Source organism: Lepisma saccharinum, chromosome 1, assembly GCF_977018435.1.
Source record: "Lepisma saccharinum chromosome 1, izLepSacc3.1, whole genome shotgun sequence".
Taxonomy (NCBI): domain Eukaryota; kingdom Metazoa; phylum Arthropoda; class Insecta; order Zygentoma; family Lepismatidae; genus Lepisma; species Lepisma saccharinum.
Window position 1 is genome coordinate 148,287,053 of NC_139229.1, and position 21,688 is coordinate 148,308,740.

Sequence of the window (21,688 nt, forward strand, 5' to 3'; positions counted from 1 at the left end):
CTATATTAATTAAATTACTTATTGATATATGGAAATATTCAGACATAGATCATAGCCATTGTCCCTTAAATTCCAGAAAAGTTATTTGAGAACATTAGAGCTAAGCAGCTAAATTTTCAAATTCTGCATCATGTACGTTAGATATAATAGTAATAAAGTATGTAAACTCTAAATAAATCACAAATTTACATGCAATTTAAATTTAAGTAAATGAGAGTTATGGAATGAATAATGTTTCTTAAAGAAAATGTCCATTAGTTTTTACTTTTCCTCTTCATATAGTTATGTAGAAAAATGTGTATAAAAATATGTATGAAAGTATGAAAAATTTCATAGGCTGCAAAGTTGGATCCATACTGCTGCACACCATTTGTGTACTTAGCGGACTATTATCGACTGTATGGAAATGATATTGAGAAGGCTCGGAGGTGCTACCAGAAAGCATTTCACCTTAACCCAAGATGTGTGGAAGCTGGCTGTGGGTTGAGCGATATTTACAGGCAACAAGGGAAAGAGGTAAATGCTACTAAAATAGAGTTTTATCGTGCTCTTTTATAAGGTGTAGTATAACTGGAGAAATTTGTCTTAGCTGTATAAGAGGACACTGCTGAATGACAAATTCAAGCAGCATACAGATGGAGCTCGTTAAGTGAAAAAGTATATATGACAAGGTAATCCATCTCATAAGTATGAAACATGTACTTGCATTATCCACATATTTACTTACGAGGGCATTTCAAGTCAAACCGAATTTTTCAGAATAAAAAAATACATTTGGACATCTAGAAAGTACTTTGTTTCTTGGTGTAATCCCTCTCTAGGCTAATAAACTTATCCCGGAATTTCACTAGTGTTTCAATACCAGCAGCATAGAAATATTTCTCAGTACGTCAGCCATGATCAGGCTGGTTGCTTCACCTCTTCATTACTGCTGAACTGCTTGGCTCCGAGGAACTTCTTTAAGGGTCAAAACAGGTGAAAACCACTTGGCGAGAGGTCCAGGCTGATAGGGGGTGGCAGTTACTCAGTTACTCTTGACCGAGTCTGCAGTATGTAAATCATTTGGTGGGCAGTATGGGGACCTGCATTGTCATCGATAAACACAATGCCCTTAGTGATTGAAACCATTATGCACATCTTTATTATGGACAATGTTAGCACTCCATGTGGTAACAGTAGATACTTGTCTCTTGTAAGTAAAGTCTTTTGTATATTTCTGGGTGAGTTCTGTTATTCTGAAAAATCAAAAGTCTTGGTTTGATTTGAACAACCCTTCTATTTAGTGTGGATGGAAACCACGGAATACAAAAATAAATATGTATGTGGATAGTGTAAGTTGTGTTTCGTCATGTTTTTTTTACTTCTTGAAATATGAAAAGATTATCCAAATGTAAAAATCCTTAGCTTTTCTAGTGTAATATTTTAAGAAATAATAATTATAATTCAGAAATGTATTTGGCACAAGATTATCACAACAGTAAAATACAAAACAAAATACAGCTGTAGTTCCAAATGCACAAAGTGCTGTGAATAACATATTAATATCTTTATAAGCACAGCACAGAAACATTTTGTTTCCAGTGTTACACAAACATCTTGTTTGAATCATTAAGGAAGTAAATAACAACAATTATATTTTTGAAGAGGTTTTCTCGGGCAAACAGCCAGGTGATTTCTGTATAGGCTTTTGAGCTTTTGAGAGATAACGTCACTCTCATCTTCAGTGAATTGCCCGAGAAAACCTCTTCAATATTCCCTGCCAGGAAAGCTTCAAGAATTATATTTTTATTCATGTACTAAGTTCAGTGCTTTGCTGCCACCACTTGCCACAATCTGTAGCCAGTTGAAAATATATTGCTTGCAACTAACACAGAGTTATTATTTATTAAGGATGGTACAAATTAATCAGTATTCTATCAGAATCGACAATGTAATCATATTGGTGTACCAGCAAACTTGCTTTTTTCTCTTTCTTTCTTTCTTCTCAATATATATATATATATATATATATATATATATATATATATAAATATATATAATGGATAAAAACAAGGAGGGCCAAAAGGGCTAAGTAAAAATCAAAGAAGGTAAAAGGAAACACTCACCGGACAGTAGAAAAATTCAAAATTTTCGCTAATTTCATAGCATCATCGGTGTGAGGAGAAATAGACGGAACTGGAAGTTGGGGCACTGCAGAGTTGCCAGGTCCCCATCGAAGAAGAAGCGGTGCGTAGAACGAAAAAAAACACTTTCGTCACCAGGCTCGTCGTAAACTGTGAGTGTGTCCCCAGGTAAAAATCACCACAGATGTTGCAGGTGAGGATGTAGATAAGGTTTGAGGCATGGCAGGTCCCTTTGGGATGGAGGGTAAATTTGCCAGTGGCCGTGTGCACCTGGAGGGTGTGAGAAGTGATGAGGATGGGGCAGGTCTTGCACCTGGGGCGGTTGCATTTATGGGCAGGGGGGTGTTGGATGTAAATAGGAAGAAATGGCAAAACACGTATTCAATGATGTTCAGGGGGAAACGTTTAGGCTGGGGTCGACTCATTTTTTTCAGATTACTGTTTAAATTGCCATTAAGAAATACGGGTCCAATTATGTGGTTTCCTAAAAACCTGCCCACACATTAACCTTCTCAGGTCTTTGCGTATGGCCTTCCCTCACAACATGAAGATTAACATCTGCCCATACTCGAACATTGTGTTTATTAACACAGCCATTTAGGAAAAGAGAACTTTCATCACTGAAACAGATGTTGTGTAAGAAGTTCTCATTGTTAGCAATCCTGTCGCACATAATTTCACAAAACTCAATTCGTCTATCGAAATCATCATCTCCTAGTTCTTGCTTTATCTGCATTTTGTAAGTATGAAATTTGTGTAATTTTAACACCTTACTGATATAACTTTGTGGAATGTTACTTGCTTCTTCTATTTGTCTGAGAGACATTCCAGGATTTACAGTCACGTGTCCTATAACTTCCACCTCTGTGAGGTCGTCCTGGACGTGGTCTGTCATTGACGCTTTACGTTTCACGGAATTCTTTCACAAGGTCTGAAACATACTTATGGTCAATACTAGGGCATTGGGGATACAATTCGTTAAATCGTCTAGCAGTGGCATGGTAGTTTCTGCCACATTTACCGGAAAGAAATATAATTTCCACTTCGTCTGTGCCAGAACGTGCCCTTCTGGCACCATTCATTTTTCTCGTCTTTGCAAACACTTAAACCACACACACAAACATAACCATGGTAATCTAAGATACAGGAAACACATTAGTAGAACACAGTGTGTACGACACTACAACTCTTGTACGTCCATTATTTCAAAGTCACTTCGAACTTTTACAGTCCGGACTGTTTGCTTACGGGAACACAAGCAGAATGGTCCTGTTGAATCTTCATCCCGGTAGTAACACTGATTACTTGGTCTGGTTTGATACTCCGTCTGCATTCTCCTTCAAACAAGTGAATGGGGCTCATTTCGAACATCTTCTGTAAATAGTAGATAAGCTCAATTTGACTTTTAGTGGTGTATGTGTTGTAACATCTTGTATCCCCCCTCCCCCCCATTTGCCTTCAGTTGACATTGTACATGTAACTAGGTGCCTCCTTCACCATTTGACTCGAGTTGCGATTGTGCATGTCGGTCCTTGCCCTACTGGTAGCAATCTCAGGGGACGCGATGATATGCAGTATTGTGTACGGACGCTTGCCATCTCTTGGGGGGATATATATTTGTAGACACTGCTAGGATATCTCCGAATCATGCTACAGTGTAGGAACATTTTTCCAGCTCCCACTGGTAGGAGTTGGAGTCCTGTCCAATGCTGGTCATGTTCCACATTTGATTTCACGCCATTGTCCATTGGAGCAATGTAGAGACCCTCGGATTTGCTGTATTATTGTTGTTATGATAAGACCTTTCCAACAAGATATTCTTTGACCCCCCTTGCTATTTGAAAACATTGAGTCGACCCCAACCTACCCCCTTGTGAGGGGCCCGGGTAGGGAATGGTCGGCCTCAAAACGTTTCCCCCTGAACATCATGGAATATGTGTTTTGCCATTTCTTCCTATTTACAGCCGTTCTCACAATACCCAGGATAGGGTGAGACTTTATGGACACCCTGTATATAAGTAGCTATAATGCAGTTCAAAATTCTGCAAAATATATTAATAAACATGAAATTCGCATGGTCAGGCTTTGTAAAGTAAACTTTTTAATCTGCTTACATATTGCAAGGAACATCTGCAGTTTTATATCAGTAGTAAAACCTGTCTATCCCGGAACATGATGGTTCCAAGCAAAATTTACCGTCTTAACAGTTTTCCTCCTTATACAGAGTTGACTTTAAATACAGTATAGAGCGCTGCAGGAAATAATGGAAAGACAGATTTACATTTCACATTACTTATAATGTAGAGTACTAGTGCATGTACGTACAAGAATAAAAATGTGATACAGTCGCAATAAGCATAGCAGAGATTACAATTATGTAACTACACAAGATGTTGGTACACTTTTTACAGTATTGTAAGAACGTACAGTACGTACTTATGTATCTTTTCGAACCCGGGACCCCTGGTGTCGTAGCGTGCATAGAGGGAAAGAGAAAGATTGAAAGATGGAATAAGAGAGGTGAAGAAAGATTGAGATAAAAGTGATGAAAAAAGAGAAACAAAGAGAGAGAACAAGAAAAATAGAAAGGTGATGAAAGAACAGAAGAGAAATAGACAAAGAAAGGTGGAGAAAGAGGGTAAGAGATGAAAGAAAGAAACGGATTCGTAACAGGTAAGAGTATTGTAGTGCATTCTTTCATATCGACAATGTTACCGATAAGCGAGTGGCAACAGAGGCATGTTCCACTTACAGTATTGCATTGTTTTCTTGCGAGGGAAAAAATAAAGGAAGAAATTTCCATCTTACTGAGAATAAGAGTTATTAGCAAAAGTATCATATTGATCCACCCCTATTATTTACATAAAGTGTCTGTTATGTGAATATAATTCAGTTGTTTTCCATTATAGGAAGCAAATTTGCAGCTGCTTTTGTCTGTGACAAGTTCCTACAGTGCTGCCACTGCGAAGTGGGCATGGCTGCGTCTCGGCCTTCACTACTTAGCAATAGACGATCCTGCAAAGGCTATCAGCAGTCTGCGATCAGCCATACGAGCTGATCCCAATGACAGGTTCGTAGGATGATCACTTTATACAATTGTAAGGCATGTTCAGTTATGCTTGTGAACTGAATTTGAATTTGTGTAAGATTGATATACATTCAGAATCAACATATAGCCTCTTTGATTTATGATCCTTGTCTTTCTTCCTGTTTCAGTTGTTTTATGTTGTTTTTCTATATCTTGGGTTAATTGTGATTATGAGAATGAACAGGTAGGTAAAAAGGTAAAGTTCCCCGTGCATGTAGCACCGTATCATAAAGGCACATTTAGGGATGGATAGGACCTCACATGTGATGGATAGGACCCCACACATTTTCAATCTCAGCCATTTTGGATGTGATGTAATCAGCACCATGCTCCAGCCACCTTTACCCCCCACCCAGGGTTGTTCCCAGGTACCTATTGATTTGAGGCTGGATGAGCCCCAGAGCCACTTTATACGGGAACAAGGTTGAAAAAATTCTGACCTTAGATCACCCACCCCAGGAATCGAACCTGGGTCTCCCACGTGGCAGCCAGATGCCCTACTGACTAGACCACCGCAGCGAGAATGAACAGGTACTTGATTAAATAAATGATGGGGCAAGCACACTGATACACCTATGCCTTAAAGGGTTCAAACTTGGGACAGTTTCTTTGTAGCACACAGGGACAGGACATAGCTAGGTTGATCAATTTTCAAGAGTGGGGCAATGTATGAATTTTTACTTTCAAGACATTAAAGTTTAATGATAGTGGGTGAGCAAAATTAACATTAATTGTATATTATTGGCTGATAATCACCATCATCTAATTAACTGGTCATGTATTGCTTGCAATCAAGTCAAGACAGGTTTGATTCTAAAATGGATGGGGACATATCTCAGTGGTTTCAAACCCAATGTAAGTTGTAAATCCACCTGCAGTTAGCTTGTAGAGTTTGGTGGTCTCATATCCCTAAATGTCAAATGTTGTTATCTGCAGTTTAGCCAGATCACTTTATCAATTGTGTCCACTTGTTTTGCAGCCTCTGTTGGGAAAGTTTGGCAGATGCCTACCTAGCAAGAGGTGCATACACAGCAGCTCTGAAGTCTTTCCAGAAGGTCGTTGAACTTAGTCCAGGTTCTTTGTATCCAACATTTCAAATAGCTACCGTCAAACAGGTAAGTTCTGTAGAATTTGTAGAATCTGCATTTGTATTTTTGTGTTTTAGGTTCCTTTTCTACCTCTCTAACTTAATCACAGCAATGAGGATGAATGATGAAGGTACAAACACAATATCTTATTGAGGATTTGAAACTAGGACCCCTAAACACTTTGCCACAGAGGCTGACTATTCACTGTATGAGACCTGCTTTCACCATATGCATGTGTTTTGTGCCATATTTTTAATGCATCAATGGAACAGTAAAGAAAATTAACTCAGTTTACCAGGGCTGCAACTGATCTGAAAACCATGGAGAAGTCAGGAAATTTAAGCTACTACTAAAAAGAGTCACGGAATTACACAAAAATGTACAAAATTATGTAAAAGTTGAAGTTGATTGTTGTGCCTGTAGTGGCTATGGATTTTTCTCATATTTGTAAACCATAATTTGATGCAGCAGGTGTTTGAAAGTGCTTAAAACTTTAATTTTTCTTCCAACTGTAGCCAGTTTCTGTATGTCTATTCCAAAAATATGCTGTAAACAGATTTAAAATAAGTTAAACGATTATAGAATGATCTGCAAATGTATTTGGAAAAGTTCAGGAATTTGTTTTGGCAAAATGCTGTTCTGCGCAACATAAGTACAAAGTTGCTTTCCTTAATTTGTTTCCAATTAGATTTTAGGTTTGTATGATGAAGCTGTAGTTGAGTTCCGTGAGTTGGTGAAGAATAATCCAAAGTATGTGCCAGCATTAAAAGGGCTTGGGGAGACTTCTTTATGCCTGGCAAAGAATTACTTGTCACAATGTTTGATTGGACTAACGAGGGACAGATGTGAAGAAGCTTTGAATGTGTTGACAAGGTAAGCATTGATTGCAGTTTGCTTGCGTTTCTAGTATGCATGCATGTTTCATGATTCCTCCCCTAATATTGCAACTGCGATAACTAATGTTAATAATGGTATATACACCTTCAGGATGATGCAAAGGATAATGGATCAAATACACTTCAAGACAAGATTCAAAATCAGCCTTTGACATTATTATTCCGAGCATTGTGTCTGGTGGCAGTCTCAGGGAAAAGTGACTGCAGGGGGGATATTGCAAAGGGACAGTTACATAGCTCGCACGATACGAGTGCAAACGTGTAAGATCTCGCGATGATGTAGTTGATAGGGCATCTGACTACCATGCAGGAGACCCAGGTTTGATTTCATAGGGACTCTGGGGTTCACAGAGCCCTTAATCAATGGGTACCAAGGAAAGAGGGGTTAAAGGCAGCCAGAGCATGGTGCTGATTACATCTCATCCACATCCTCTCAATGCCTTCACTGCATACCTATACCTAATTGAGCACAATTAGGGTGAGAGATGGCCTTTTCGGAAAGCAACCAACCATTTTCCTGTGTATTATACCCTGGACATGCCATTCATGCAGGCCAACAAGATGCTTGCACCTGGGCTCAAAGGCACTCCTTTGTGGGATTTTGCATTGCTCTATATCTTGAAAACATGTGTGTCAAGTGCATCTCCACAGCTTCAGCTTTTACTACAGATATGGAAATTTTAGATCTCTGCATTATTGGTGCCAGAGAGGCCTCCCCAATCAACTCCAGCAAACAAGAAAAACTAGATAAATTAATGCCTTTTTAGCCCAAATATACATTTTTGTATGGCATTTAATGGGTATATTAAATGTTCCAGACCCCAGGAAATGTCTTTGTCCCCACAATTTTTTTTTCTGATGCCACCGGACCTCAAATGTTGTTATTAGTTTCATAGTCTTATAAGGTGTTCTTCATTTCCAAATAATTGGTTTTAAAATATTCTTTGTTTTAATTTGTGAGGCATGTCCATAAGTTATTTACACCTAATAACCTAAGTACTGACACATCCATTAATATTTAAAATCAATCAATCAGTTGAGTACAATTGATAGGGAACCCCTTTTATTATACAACAGTAGGGCAAACATGTCCCAACCCAAAAAATAAAACCCAGGTCAATTAAAAACTTTACTTTTAAAATTGACCAAAATTTCGTCCGAGTTTAAGTTCGCTTTATGCACAGATTAAAGTGGGAAGCAAACCTCTCTGCCTTCACCAGAGATTGGACCTGGAACCCCTTGATTACGTGACAGCGTTACCACTAAAGCCCTCCTAAAATTGACCAAATATGCTGCATTTATAATTGATTTGTTGCTTTAAGTCCACTTTATGCACAGAAAGGCTAATCGGGACTGCACCTACAGTTTAAAGTGGGATCCGAACCACTGTGCCATGTGCCTCCAACTGCATTTATAAGATGAGAAACATGGACAATGATGGTTAGAGGCACATATTTTTGGTAAATAAAAAAGCAAAATTTCGGTACAAAAACAGTCGATTTCGGGTTCAAAAGCGGTAAATAAAATAAAATTTCAGTGTTATAGTGGTGAATAATCACATCAAAAGTGCTATATAAAATGACATTTTGGTTTTAAAATTGTGAATATAATCCTAAATTTCATTTAAAAACTGCACTTAGTACACAAAATAAACTTATCCTTTCTAATACACATTTATGTAGTTACCAGAGTATTAAGCTTATTCCTGCATAAAGGGATCCATTTTTACTTCTCAAATATTTACAGCAGAATTAATCAATTTTCCGTGAATTGCACAACTCACAAGATACTTCAGACTTCAGAAAGTGTCGTGTCAGTATACGCTATAAACGGTAAATTTCGTGTTTGAGTCAATTTCTCATTTTGCAGTTCATTTCGCATTATTTCGTGACAAAACAGGGTAGAAAAATGCACCTCAGACCTCTCAGAAACATGAAAAATAAACATTACAGCATGTTATTTCATATTTCGTGTTTTCGTCAAAAATGAAATTTGCATGCCTCTAATGACGATTTGTAAGTACTGACTTGATTTATGCTTACTTACACAAGACACATGACTATTTTCTTTGTACCTGGGAAAAGGTGTGAATGTTAATTGTATATTACAAATATTGTAGGTATTGTTAATGTAAATTTGACTTCCTTCCCTTATATTTGTTTTCACAGTGCAGCAAGGGAGCGAAGCGACATGTCGTGTGTTTGGAAACTGATGGGTGATGCTTGCACTTTACTTGTGCACATGCCGGCCAGTTCGGCAAAGCTAAGTGTTCCACCGCAACTCATATCCACTGAATTTTTGGATGAAGTTGAGCCTGTGCTGTTGGGCAAGCAAGAAGTTCTGGAATTAGGAGCAAGGTACTTGAAAAAAAAACAACAGTGTATTATAGTTTTTAGTCTTATTTAATAATGATTTTTATATTTGATGCTAGAAGTGCTGTGTTATTCATTCCTGGATTGAGTACATAAATTTCCCCCAGGGATCCACAGTAGTGCAGTTAGTTGGGCCTCTGATTCATTTGAGAGCCTGTGATGGTAATCTCAAGTGGGAATTTTTCTGGTGGTGTCCCTGTATAAAACAGCTCTTGTGCGCATCAATGCGTATGTGAGGAGTTAAGGTAGAGCATGAGGCTAATCTCAACAGCTCCACTATAGCTGAGACCAAGAATTTGTGGGAACTTCACACCACAACTCTTACATCCCTTCATGGTACTGTGCAAGGCATAGGGTAAAATTCTTAACTTTTTTTTGTGTTCATCAAACTGTATGCCAGTTTAAAGACAATATGGAAGCTGCTTGACTATGATGTAGAATACCCAGGTGTAGAAAACCATGGTATAATAAACCTTATTAAGCAACCATGGTATAACATTGTGCTGTAGCCCTCTGTCTGGTGGACATACATTAAAAAGCCTTCACTTGCTTTCAGGTGTTACTGCCGTGCATTGAATCTTTTGCCAGAGAATAGCTTTCTGTGGCATGACCTGGCCCTTAGTTATAGCCATCAGGCTGATATTGCTGCAACAGCCGAGAAGCGAAAGGAGCTAAGAGAAAGGTCGCTTGCGGCAGCAAAGAAAGTTGTGTCCATAAATCCAAGAAATTGCCTTCATTGGAATGTGTTGGGTGTTATTTCGGCTTCAAAAGGTACGTACTCAAAGCAGCACAACCATTTAACTATGTTCTTTACAAACTTTAGAAATGCTGGGTATGCAACAAGTGTTTATTTCATCCATAAATTGCTTAGTGTCAATTTTCATTACTGCTCTATTTAGTCAAAATAAGTACCGAGTTCCAGCCTGGGCATGTATGTTCTTTGTCTGTGTTACATCCTCATGTCATGGCAGTTAGCCAGAAGTGGCAGAAAAGTAATGTAAATAACAAAAATAAAAATATACTCCAAAAAGGAAAATGGTTTCTTCCTACAGTGACCACTCTGGTCTTCTGCATGTTGCTCTGTTGCATGCAGCTGGCTGTCTGTCAAGGTCAATACTCAAATATGTTTTTGTTATAAAAGCAGTAGCCGTTCAACTCTGCACTGTTCTATGTGCACCCAGAGAAGATATCACCCAACAATAATTTAAGAAGTACACTAAGCTGTGCGTCAAGCTAACTTTGCAGCAGGTTTTATATATAAATTCTCTCGAGAACTGAGCTCAGAATCATCTGTGCCAGTTTTGCCTCAACCGCCAAGCTGTTTAGATCGCACACACTGAGAAAATCTGCAGTATTGCCAACTGCACAACACATCAAAACCCGCACATGCATGTCAAGCGGAATGTATTTTTGCTTCTTTTTGTATCAATTTTTAAAGTACTTTCTGTGCATAATTATGTAATAAATGTGTCATTACTTAATGTAAATTGCGAAATATCTTCAAAACATGAGGGCATGTATATGTCGAACATGCAAAAAAGACAAAGGTAAAAGTAAATGACATGCCCCTCTTGAATTTAATGACAAGTTATTGTTTCTGGTTTAGAAGTAAATAAATTTATGAAAAACTTGGTTGCTCATTCGCAATACATCCATTACTAGCAGACACACACACTTCAATTTTATACCACCAAAAAATGCATGATTTGTTATTGGTGATATATACAATGGAGTACATTGATTGCTACTCTGTTTGGTTTCAATTTATTGATGACTTCAGTAAACCAGGATTCAAATCTTAGTCTGTCCATTTGTTGGTGATACTCACGCTTCCCTTTCTTTGCACAGAACAGTAAACATGTCTCTTCAACAAAGCCGCCAGTGGGTGAAACAATAAGGCTCCCCCTTTCCCTTCGGTTGCTTCAACTCTGGCGGTGCTTTTGCATGGTGGTATTCTCCCACGATTGATTCAATATATGCCCCGCGTTGATGCAAGTCTCGTCCAAATAATAAACACTTTTCTTCTCACAGCGATATCTTTTAATACTGCAGAGATTCTTTTGTCGTCGAACAACAATTGTTTCCTCCTCCTAAAATCAAACTGCAAATCAATCAACACCAGAGCCACAGTTTGTATGCAAATTGATGGCAAATCACCTCGCACCCTGTTTTATTTTGGTCTTGTTGTCGTAAGAAGGAATATGCATTTAAGACAACTTGCTTGACTTTGAAGAGCTTTTCACTTCGGATGATGCCCAAAATAACACTCGGGCAAAACTGCACCCTGAACAGGAGACCGATTCAGCCATTCTCGCCGCTGTATAGCACGATTAGCAATGAATCACGATAAACATAGGGTTAACATAGTGAGATGTGCAACACTGGTATCACTAATTCCACATGCTCTGCAATGTATTCATTCTCGCTCGATTTCTTCCACTCAACAGGCACCCCAGTTGACGAGGTCTTGGATCTTCGGATCCAAGTTCGTCTGCACATTTATTGGAACCAAACAAGTCCATACCTGCTAATGGATGTATTATTTTGTCTGTATATTGCAAATATCCAGGAAGTTAAGTGGCCAGGAGAAGGGCGTTATACTTTTTTCTATGGTGGTACTGAGAATCATAATTTTGGAACAGGCTTCTTCATAAATAATAGAATTATCTCTGCTCTTAAAACAGTAGAATTTATTAATGATAGGATATCATATGCAGTTTTACAGGATAGGTGGGGTAAAATTATTTTAATAAACATACATGCACCAACGGAAGATAACGATGATAATACTAAAGATGATTTTTATGCAGAGTTAGAACAGTTCTTTGATAAATTTCCCAGTATGATATGAAAATTCTGTTAGGTGACTGTAATGCACAGATTGGTAAGGAAGAGACATTTAACCCCACAATTGGTAAAGAAAGTGTTCATGAATTAAGTAATGATAATGGTATAAGATTAATTACTTTTGCAATCTCAAAGAATTTAATTGTGAAAAGTACCGCTTTAAAAAATAAAGATATCCATTAATATACCTGGTCTTCTCCAGATGGTAAAACTCATAATCAGATAGATCATATTCTCATTGATAAGAGAAGGCATACTAGTATAATTGATGGTTCGTTCACATAAAGGTGCTGACTGTGCCAGTGACCATTATTTAGAAATTGCTAAATTAAGAGAAAGACTCGCAGTGATAAATCATAAGCAACAAAATCTAAAAGTTATAAAATTTAATACAGGAAAATTTGCTGATGAAAGAATTAAGAAAGATTACCAAATTAAACTGTCAAATAGATTTGATGTTTTGCAGGAGTTAAATGATGATGAAAATATAAATGAAACAGACGTAAATAAGAATTGGGAGCACATACGTAATGCAATAAAATCAGCAGCTAAAGAAAGTATAGGATACCATAAACCAAGAAAAAGTAAGCCATGGTTTGATAATGAATGTCATAATCTAATAGAAATAAGAAATCAGGCTAGACTTAGGTGGTTAAATAACTCACATGATACAAATCTAAGCAATTATAATAGAATAAAGCGAGAAGTTAACCGCACGTTTAGAAGTAAAAAAAAAAAAAGATTACTTGAAAAGTAAAATTGACGAAATTGAAACAAACAGCAAAAACAAAAATATCAGAGATTTATATAAAGGTGTAAATGAATTTAGAAAGGGGTAGCAACCTAAAGTAAACTTGATAAAAGATAAAAACGGTGATTTTTTGGCCGATCCAAGCGATATTTTAAATAGATGAAAGAACTACTTTAATGACCTCTTAAATGTTCATGTAGGAGATAAATCAGAAGTAAATGAAGTTCCAGAACCTAACTTGACTGAAGTTAAAGATGCTATTAAAATGCTAAAGAGTACCAAAGCACCTGGCATTGATTTAATACCAGCTGAGTTAATTAAATATGGTGGAAATTCGTTCATATGTCAAATTCATAAATTAATTTGTTTAATATGGAATAAAGAAGAAATCCCTCAACAGTGGAAAAAATCCATAATTGTTCCTGTTTTTAGAAAAGGTGATAAAGTGAACTGCAATAATTACCGTGGAATTTCTCTAATCTCAACAACATATAAAATATTATCTAACATTCTTTTAACAAGACTAACCCCATATGATAATGAAACGAAATTTAAACGTAATAGATCAACTACAGATCAACTTTTTCTCATCAGGCAGACACTTGAGAAAAAGTGGGAATATAATCAAAGTGTCCATCAGCTATTCATTGATTTCAAAAAAGCATATCATTCAGTCAAAAGAGATAAATTATATAATATATTAGTCAAGTTTGGAATACCTAAGAAGCTTCTTAATATGATAAAAGTATGCACCAGTGAAACAGAAAGTAAAATTCGTATGGGTATTAATGTGTCTGACAAATTTACAATTCATGATGGGTTAAAACAAGTAGATGCATTATCTCCATTGCTGTTTAATTTTGCCTTAGAATATGCTGTTAGGAAGGTAAAAGAAACTAACGAAGGACTAAAATTAAACAGTGTGACTCAGTTGTTAGCATATGCAGATGATGTAGACTTATTAGGGGATGATAAAAATACAATTAAGAATAATGCTAAACTATTTTTCAAAGCAGCTAAAGAGATAGGTTTGGAAGTTAGCAAAGAGAAAACTAAATATATGCTTACAGGCCGAAACGAAGTGTTAGGTAATAATCAAAATCTAATTATTGATAACAACTCATTTGAACCAGTCTCCAAATTCAAGTACTTAGGAGTAATACTAACAAATGAAAATGATATTAAAGAGGAAATAAAAAGCAGACTTAATTCAGGAAATGCATGTTACTTTTCTTTTCTTAAACTTTTGCCTTCTTGTTTAATATCTAAGAAACTAAAAGTTAAAATATACAAAACAGTAATTTTGTCTGTATTATTATGTGGATGCGAAACTTGGTCCCTTACATTGAGAGAGGAACATAAATTGAGAGTATTTGAAAGTAAGATCCTTAGGAAAATATTTGGACCTAAAAGGGTCAACAGGTGAGTAGAGAAGGTTACATAATTTGTATTCATGTCCAGATATTATTAGAATTATTAAATCAAGAAGACTTAGGTGGGCAGGCCATGTGCCTCGAATGGGAGAGGAAAGAAGAGTTTACAGGATTCTTGTTGGGAAACCTGATGGTAAGAGACCTATAGGAAAGCCAAGATGAAGATGGAGGGATAATGTTGAGATGGACCTGTGACTGTCTTCTACATTCACAAATAACCAATATTTACTTTATTTCGATTGCGTACAAGTTTATAAAATTAACAGGGAACTATTGAGATTAAGAACGCTGTATCATTGTATCATTGTATCATTATACTTACATTGCAAGAATTAAGCAACACAACTCAACTTTCAAAATATTATTTCACTTTATAACATTTGATATAAACTCATTTTTTCGATTTTTAACACAAGACATTTTTAATTCAATCTTCTTACATATATATAACAAAAACGAATCGGAATCAACAACTTAAAACAAATATCGACAATGATACAACGTTCTTAATTTCAATAGTTCCCTGTTAATTTTATAAACTTGTACGCAATCGAAATAAAGTAAATATTGCTTATTTGTGAATGTAGAAGACAGTCACATAGTCCCCCCACTCTGTATAGAAATTTCTTGCAACGATACTTCACACTGAATATATATTGTACGCGAAGGATGAGCAGACTAACACAATTTTTAGAATTAAATTGCAAGTCCTCAGCGCTCAACTGGGTTTCATAATGTTATTATACTTACATTGCAAGATTTAAGCAACACAACTCAACTTCCAAAATATTATTTCACTTTATAACATTTGATATAAACTCATTTTTCGATTTTTAACACAAGACATTTTTAATTCAATCTTCTTACATATATAACAAAAACGAATCGGAATCAACAACTTAAAACAAATATCGACAATGATACAGCGTTCTTAATCTCAATAGTTCCCTGTTAATTTTATGTATGTTATCTAAAATGTGCAGATCACAAGGAGTTTTCTCAAGACATAAAAATTATGGGTCAAATTATGAGGCATATATAATTCACACATACGTGAAACAATACTTAGTAGTAGCCTTGCGGAACCCAATCTCCTTGTTGGCTAAACTACTTAATATAAATAAAATACAATATGTACAGTCATAACACGACTCATCAGTACATTCATTATTGAATTATTACACATTCAGTAAACAACTTGCCTCAAACTATCATTATTTGATCCCTATATATAACTTCATTAATATTATTTACCTGAACAAAGCTGATCTCTGCATAACATTTAGATATACATACGACAAGCTTACTAATAAATACTATTACTCCTGAAAGTAACACATTTCATAACTATCATGACTGACTTCACACATCATTCTACAGATCACAGTGAAATTAATTCACCTTTCATTTCTACAATAACATTATTAACTTCAATTAATTATATTTCAAACGATGTCAATAACTGTCATTTCTTTCCCTCATAACAGTTAAAATATTTCAAACTTTAGACATTCTCTAATGTATCACCTATTGTGTACAAAGGCAAAATTTTCTTAACACTTAACTGGAAAGATTCATAATTTGCCTTTCGAAGAACCTGCAATGTATACTCCAAATGTTTGAAATGTTCACTAGCAGTCGAACTAAAAATAAGAATATCGTCAATATATACCAACACAAAAGAACTGGTTTCCGGTCCAAAAAGGTTGTTCATGCGATCCATAAACACAGACACCGCTGATTTAATACCAAAAGGTAAATAACAGAAAACGTGCTGGCGCCCTCTGTATGAAAAAGCCGTATATGGATAGGAGTCTGGAGTTAGCGGAATCTGGAAATATCCACATGATAAATCAATCGAACTAAAGAATGTAGCACCATGAAAGTGTTGCAGAAGTTCAGTTATGGGTTCGACTTGAGTGAGAGGGGAAATCACATGCTGATTCAAACGACGAAAGTCTACCACTGGACGCCATTCTCCATTTGCCTTTGGAACTATGTGCAATGGATTGAGGTAAGGGGACGACATTTCTTTTATAATGCCCCAGTTCTTCCACTTATTCAATTCACTCTCCAAAGCTGTCCTTTTAGCAAAATGAACCGGATAAATTGGAGCACGAATTGGTAAATCAGTATCCAACATTATCTTGTATGGTTCAACATGAGCGGGTCTAGGCTTATTCGAAAACTGTGTTCTATAATTTAATAGCAACTCACGTAAGAGCGCTTGCTGACGTGAGGAGAGTTTACTACAATTTTGTACTGTTGATACAATTTTCTCTTCAGTTACTATGTAGATTTCTTCGGAATTTGTGTTCATCAGCAAATTTTCTGCCGTAATGCACTGAACCCTTTTATCAACATGATCGTTAGACTTCAGTCGATACAAAGACTGTGTCACCTCTTGTTTTGCAGGAGATACCAACGTAACTTCTTCCTGTCTAAAATTCAGTATAGCTTTATATTGCCTAAGGAATGGTATACCTAAAATTATATCTGCATGTAATTGTTTTAACACAAACATTTCCAACGGAAAAGTCACCGACTGTATTGAAAGGTGAAGGATTTTTCTACCAACAACTCGAAATTTTTGTTGTCCAGCAAATGGTAATAATTTTACCTGATCTATGGATTCCAATCTCGCACTTTGTACAATGGACTTGATACTGCACCATAATTCGTAACTCATTAGATTACATTGACTTCCACTGTCAATAATACATCGAATTGTTAAATTACAAATGGACCCAAAAATAACAGGTTGATCAGTAATAGGAAATGATACACCACTATCATCCATGGTCCAAGTGGGTTCCTCTTCGTACCATTCCAATTGGAAAAACACTGCTAGCTGGTCATTGTCTTTAAAATTATCATATACAGGAAAAATATTTGTAATTTGTGACTGAACATTTTGTGAACCATATTCTGTGTTAAAACTTGCAACACAGCCCTCTGTATTATCACTGCGAGTAAATCGGGCTACATTTACCCACGGCGTTCGTTTGACTGTGACTCCATCGCTGGTTGTATTAATTCTTTAACTTGTGTTTCTCTGGGATCAAATGAAACAGCGTTTTCATTCAATCGGCTACCTGAAATAGCATTACTGTTTAGAGAAGCGAATGATTGTTCACAGGGTTGACGACAATTACAACATAAATTTACTTCACTGATTAAACCTTGACTATTGTTCGGGGAATAAGGCAAACAAGCTACATTAGGATCTGAATTGGACCTCGTTTGTAGATAACCTTGCCTTGTATTAGAACGTCTATCATTCTGTGGTCTCGCACTGTCTCGTCGAAATTGGGTATTGTTATAACTTCTGTTATTTGCATTTAAATTTCTTCTAAAGAACTGTTGATTGCCATAATTATTTTGATTCCTTCTTCTGAATGTAAAGTCCTGACGCCGATCAGAATTGTCATTTACATTTTGCCCTCTATTATACGAGTTACCACCGGATGTAGAACCAGAATTAGAATCTCTATTGTTGCGAGAAAACTGTCCATTATTCCTTTGATTAGGATTTTGCTCGCTGTTCCTTGGTTGCGTGTTAACTGTCTGAACTTTGTACTTTTGCTTATCTCTGAAATCTGACGCATTTGAATCCTTAGTAAACCTGGATGTTCTCGCTTCAAAATCACTAGGCAAATCACACTTCTTACCAGATCTGGTCTTTATCAAATCCAGTCTCTTCAATAAATTAATAACGTCGTCAACCTTCGTTAGGCCAGCACCTAATATCGTCTGTGCCGTAATCGATGGAAACTGATTAATCAAAATGTCTATGACTTCTGCATCTTTAGGACGCTCTACCAAATTGTAATATGTTGAATAAGTACGAGTGGCAAACACCTCCATGCTTATACCGCTATTTTGATCATACTTTCTGTTCCTCAATTCGGACAACTGAGCCTGCGTCAATGAGTATGAAGTGTACTTGTTCAGAAACTCATGTACAAAATGTTTGTATGTCATAAAGGAATCCACGTGCGTATTGTACCATCCCTCGGCTGGCCCTTGAAAACAATTCCGAATACATTCCAATCTCTGAACGTTTGGAATCTGAAGCAAATCCAAATGTGAAGTTAAGGTTTTAATAAACTTCCTTGGGCTAGATTTCTCTGGATTTCCAGAAAATTTAGGCAACATATTCAAGTCATTCAACCGTAGATACTTTCGTGGTTGTTCCTTAGAAGTAGATGGTTTATTTGTATCAGAATCAATGATAGTAGCGTGCCTATGGTGCTTCGTGTTATAATTAGGTTTAAATCGTTTGCCAGAAGTTGCTTGCGAATTATATCTAGTTTTGTTTACTTCAGACATATCAGAGTCTATATTGCTAGATTGTGAAGCATTATTTGCTGGATCAACATAACTAACATGTGAAGTTTTATGAGGCTTCTTTAATCGAGAATTTCGCACATTAACTGGTGAAGTAGGAGCTGACAAATTAGATTTAGGATTTCCTGTAGATTTGCGTTTTCCTGGCATATGCAATGGAAAAGATTCATCTTCTGAAGCACTGGAAGATGACAAGGATAAAGATACAGGATGCTCTGGATTACGTGAAATTTCAGTAAAGTTGCCATTGTTCCCTGCAGCTTTATGGATTGTTGAAGTATTAGTCATCAGCAGTTTAGCTGTTACATCACTTAATCGTGCTTCACAGATCTCAACACGTTGAATTAAACCTTCATTATTATTTTCCCTAATCTGGCTGATAACATTCCACTGCTCGTTTACCTGCAAACCCAATCCAGCAACACTATCTTCTAACTTACGAATGCTGTTGGTATTCGCTTCACCAGATGTATTCAACTGTTGGAAATTTTCATCCAACACTTTAACGTGTCCCTTTATTTGATCATTTGCTGTTTGGCAAGCTTCAGCAACCTGCCCAATCTCCATCCGGAGTGAGTTGCCCAACTCCTTAACAGTGTTGTTCATATTTTCCATACACTTCACCGTTCTGTCTTCAAGTTCTGCAAACTGCTCTTTCTGAGATTTCTCATGCTCTGACAATTGCTCTCTCTGAGATTTCTCCAGCTCTGACAACTGCTCTTTCAACTGCTCTCTTTGAGATTTCTCCAGCTCTGACAACTGCTCTCTCTGAGATTTTTCAAGCTCTGACAACTGCTCTTTCTGAGATGACAACTGCTCTTTCTGAGATTTTTCAAGCTCAGACAACTTTTGCCTTACGCTGTCATTCGATTCCTTCAATTCCCGAAACATGACCAATAATTGAGCATTAAAATCTGAAGTACCCGTAGGTAATGGCACGATAGGAACATTCTTCGTTGTCATTGCACTAATTTGTATTCACGACAACAGAACGAAAATATGAAGTACACAAAGGAAGGGACACTAATAAGTCTAAAATTTATAATTCTTCAGTGTAACCAAATCCCCGCACACTGGCCACCAATTTCTTGCAACGATACTTCACACTGAATATATATTGTACGCGAAGGATGAGCAGACTAACACAATTTTTAGAATTAAATTGCAAGTCCTCAGCGCTCAACTGGGTTTCATAATGTTATTATACTTACATTGCAAGATTTAAGCAACACAACTCAACTTCCAAAATATTATTTCACTTTATAACATTTGATATAAACTCATTTTTCGATTTTTAACACAAGACATTTTTAATTCAATCTTCTTACATATATAACAAAAACGAATCGGAATCAACAACTTAAAACAAATATCGACAATGATACAGCGTTCTTAATCTCAATAGTTCCCTGTTAATTTTATAAACTTGTACGCAATCGAAATAAAGTAAATATTGGTTATTTGTGAATGTAGAAGACAGTCACAGACCTAAGGGAAATCGGTAGAGATGGAAAAGAGTATATAGATCTTGCTCAGGATAGGGACAGATGGAAGGCCTGTTTTGCTGCAGCCATGAACCTTGGGGTTTAAGAAGGCTAGAGGGTAAGTCAGTCATATTGCAAATTAAATAAGTTTTCTTGCAAGTATGCAGTTGTATCAGAATAGAACCCGTCTCAGCGGAACTATATTCTGTTCACATGTTTGGAACTACATATGCAAAAACCTTCTGCAAAGTTAACTTGACACTTAGTTATGATGATGAAAGTTAAAGGAATTTAACTTGACTGTTAAGCACATTTTTAATTCTATATTGGAAAGGGTTATACTGTGTAGCTGTTGCACATTTTTGTCATTTCAATTAACACCACATCTGGTTTATTTACAGAAATAAATAATTATTCACTGGCTCAGCATTCCTTTATCAAGTCAATAAAGTATGAAAAGAACAATGTGATAGCCTGGGCAAATCTCGGAACTTTGTATTTATGCCTTGACAGAGTTGACTTGGCCCACAAGGCTTTCAAAGTAGCACAAAGAACAGAACCATCATATATTGAGAGCTGGATTGGTCAGGTAAGAATCTAATGTGTATATGAAACCTTTGGACGAAATTTTACATGTTTTCCAGTCAACATGGGATATTTGCAATGAAGAAAACTGATTTAGTCAGACCAGGAAGGTTATGGGGGAAATGTAATAACTGAACACTGCTATATTTTCACTCGAAGTAACAAAGAGTGAATTAGAGTAATAAAGCAAGATGAGCTTGTAACTTGAATTGGACAGCAACCCCTTACAGTGAGGCTGTTAATGTCACTTTGTATGGCTTGATGGCTGGTTTAACTTTTAGAAGATGGGAGCCTCTGTCCCGCACCGTGGCCGTACGGTCTAAGGCTTTAGGCTCAGGCTACAGGAGGAGCGCAGGTTCGAGCCTCCTGGTGGAAGCGTAACAACTTTTCTCCTGAGATTTCAGCCTGTGTGTGGGACCAGTGACCACCCATCAACATGAGGAAATTGGGGAGTTACAAATGAGTAGCGTAACCTGGTCATGGAAACATACAACAATGACTGAGGGTTTGTCATGCTGACCATACGTCATCCTGTAACTGGTTGGATGATATCCCACTTCGGCAGGTGGTAATGAGGCAGATAGTCAGTCGGTAGGTATACCCTGACCCTCACGGGCTGTTGCACCCCAGGTTATTATTATTTATAGATGGGAACTTTACACGTACATGCT

General features: G+C 36.7%; 1 protein-coding gene across 1 annotated transcript in view; it reads left to right on the forward strand.

Moving 5' to 3' along the window:
* Positions 1–21,688, forward strand: part of LOC146002418 (tetratricopeptide repeat protein 37) — a 54,354-nt gene that overhangs the window by 24,682 nt on the left and 7,984 nt on the right. The window contains exons 8-14 of the mRNA XM_083140243.1: positions 337–516; positions 5,033–5,193; positions 6,191–6,326; positions 6,988–7,172; positions 9,364–9,552; positions 10,124–10,338; positions 20,834–21,021. Coding sequence (XP_082996369.1) covers positions 337–516; positions 5,033–5,193; positions 6,191–6,326; positions 6,988–7,172; positions 9,364–9,552; positions 10,124–10,338; positions 20,834–21,021 — 1,254 coding nt within the window. The remainder of the gene's footprint in view (positions 1–336; positions 517–5,032; positions 5,194–6,190; positions 6,327–6,987; positions 7,173–9,363; positions 9,553–10,123; positions 10,339–20,833; positions 21,022–21,688) is intronic.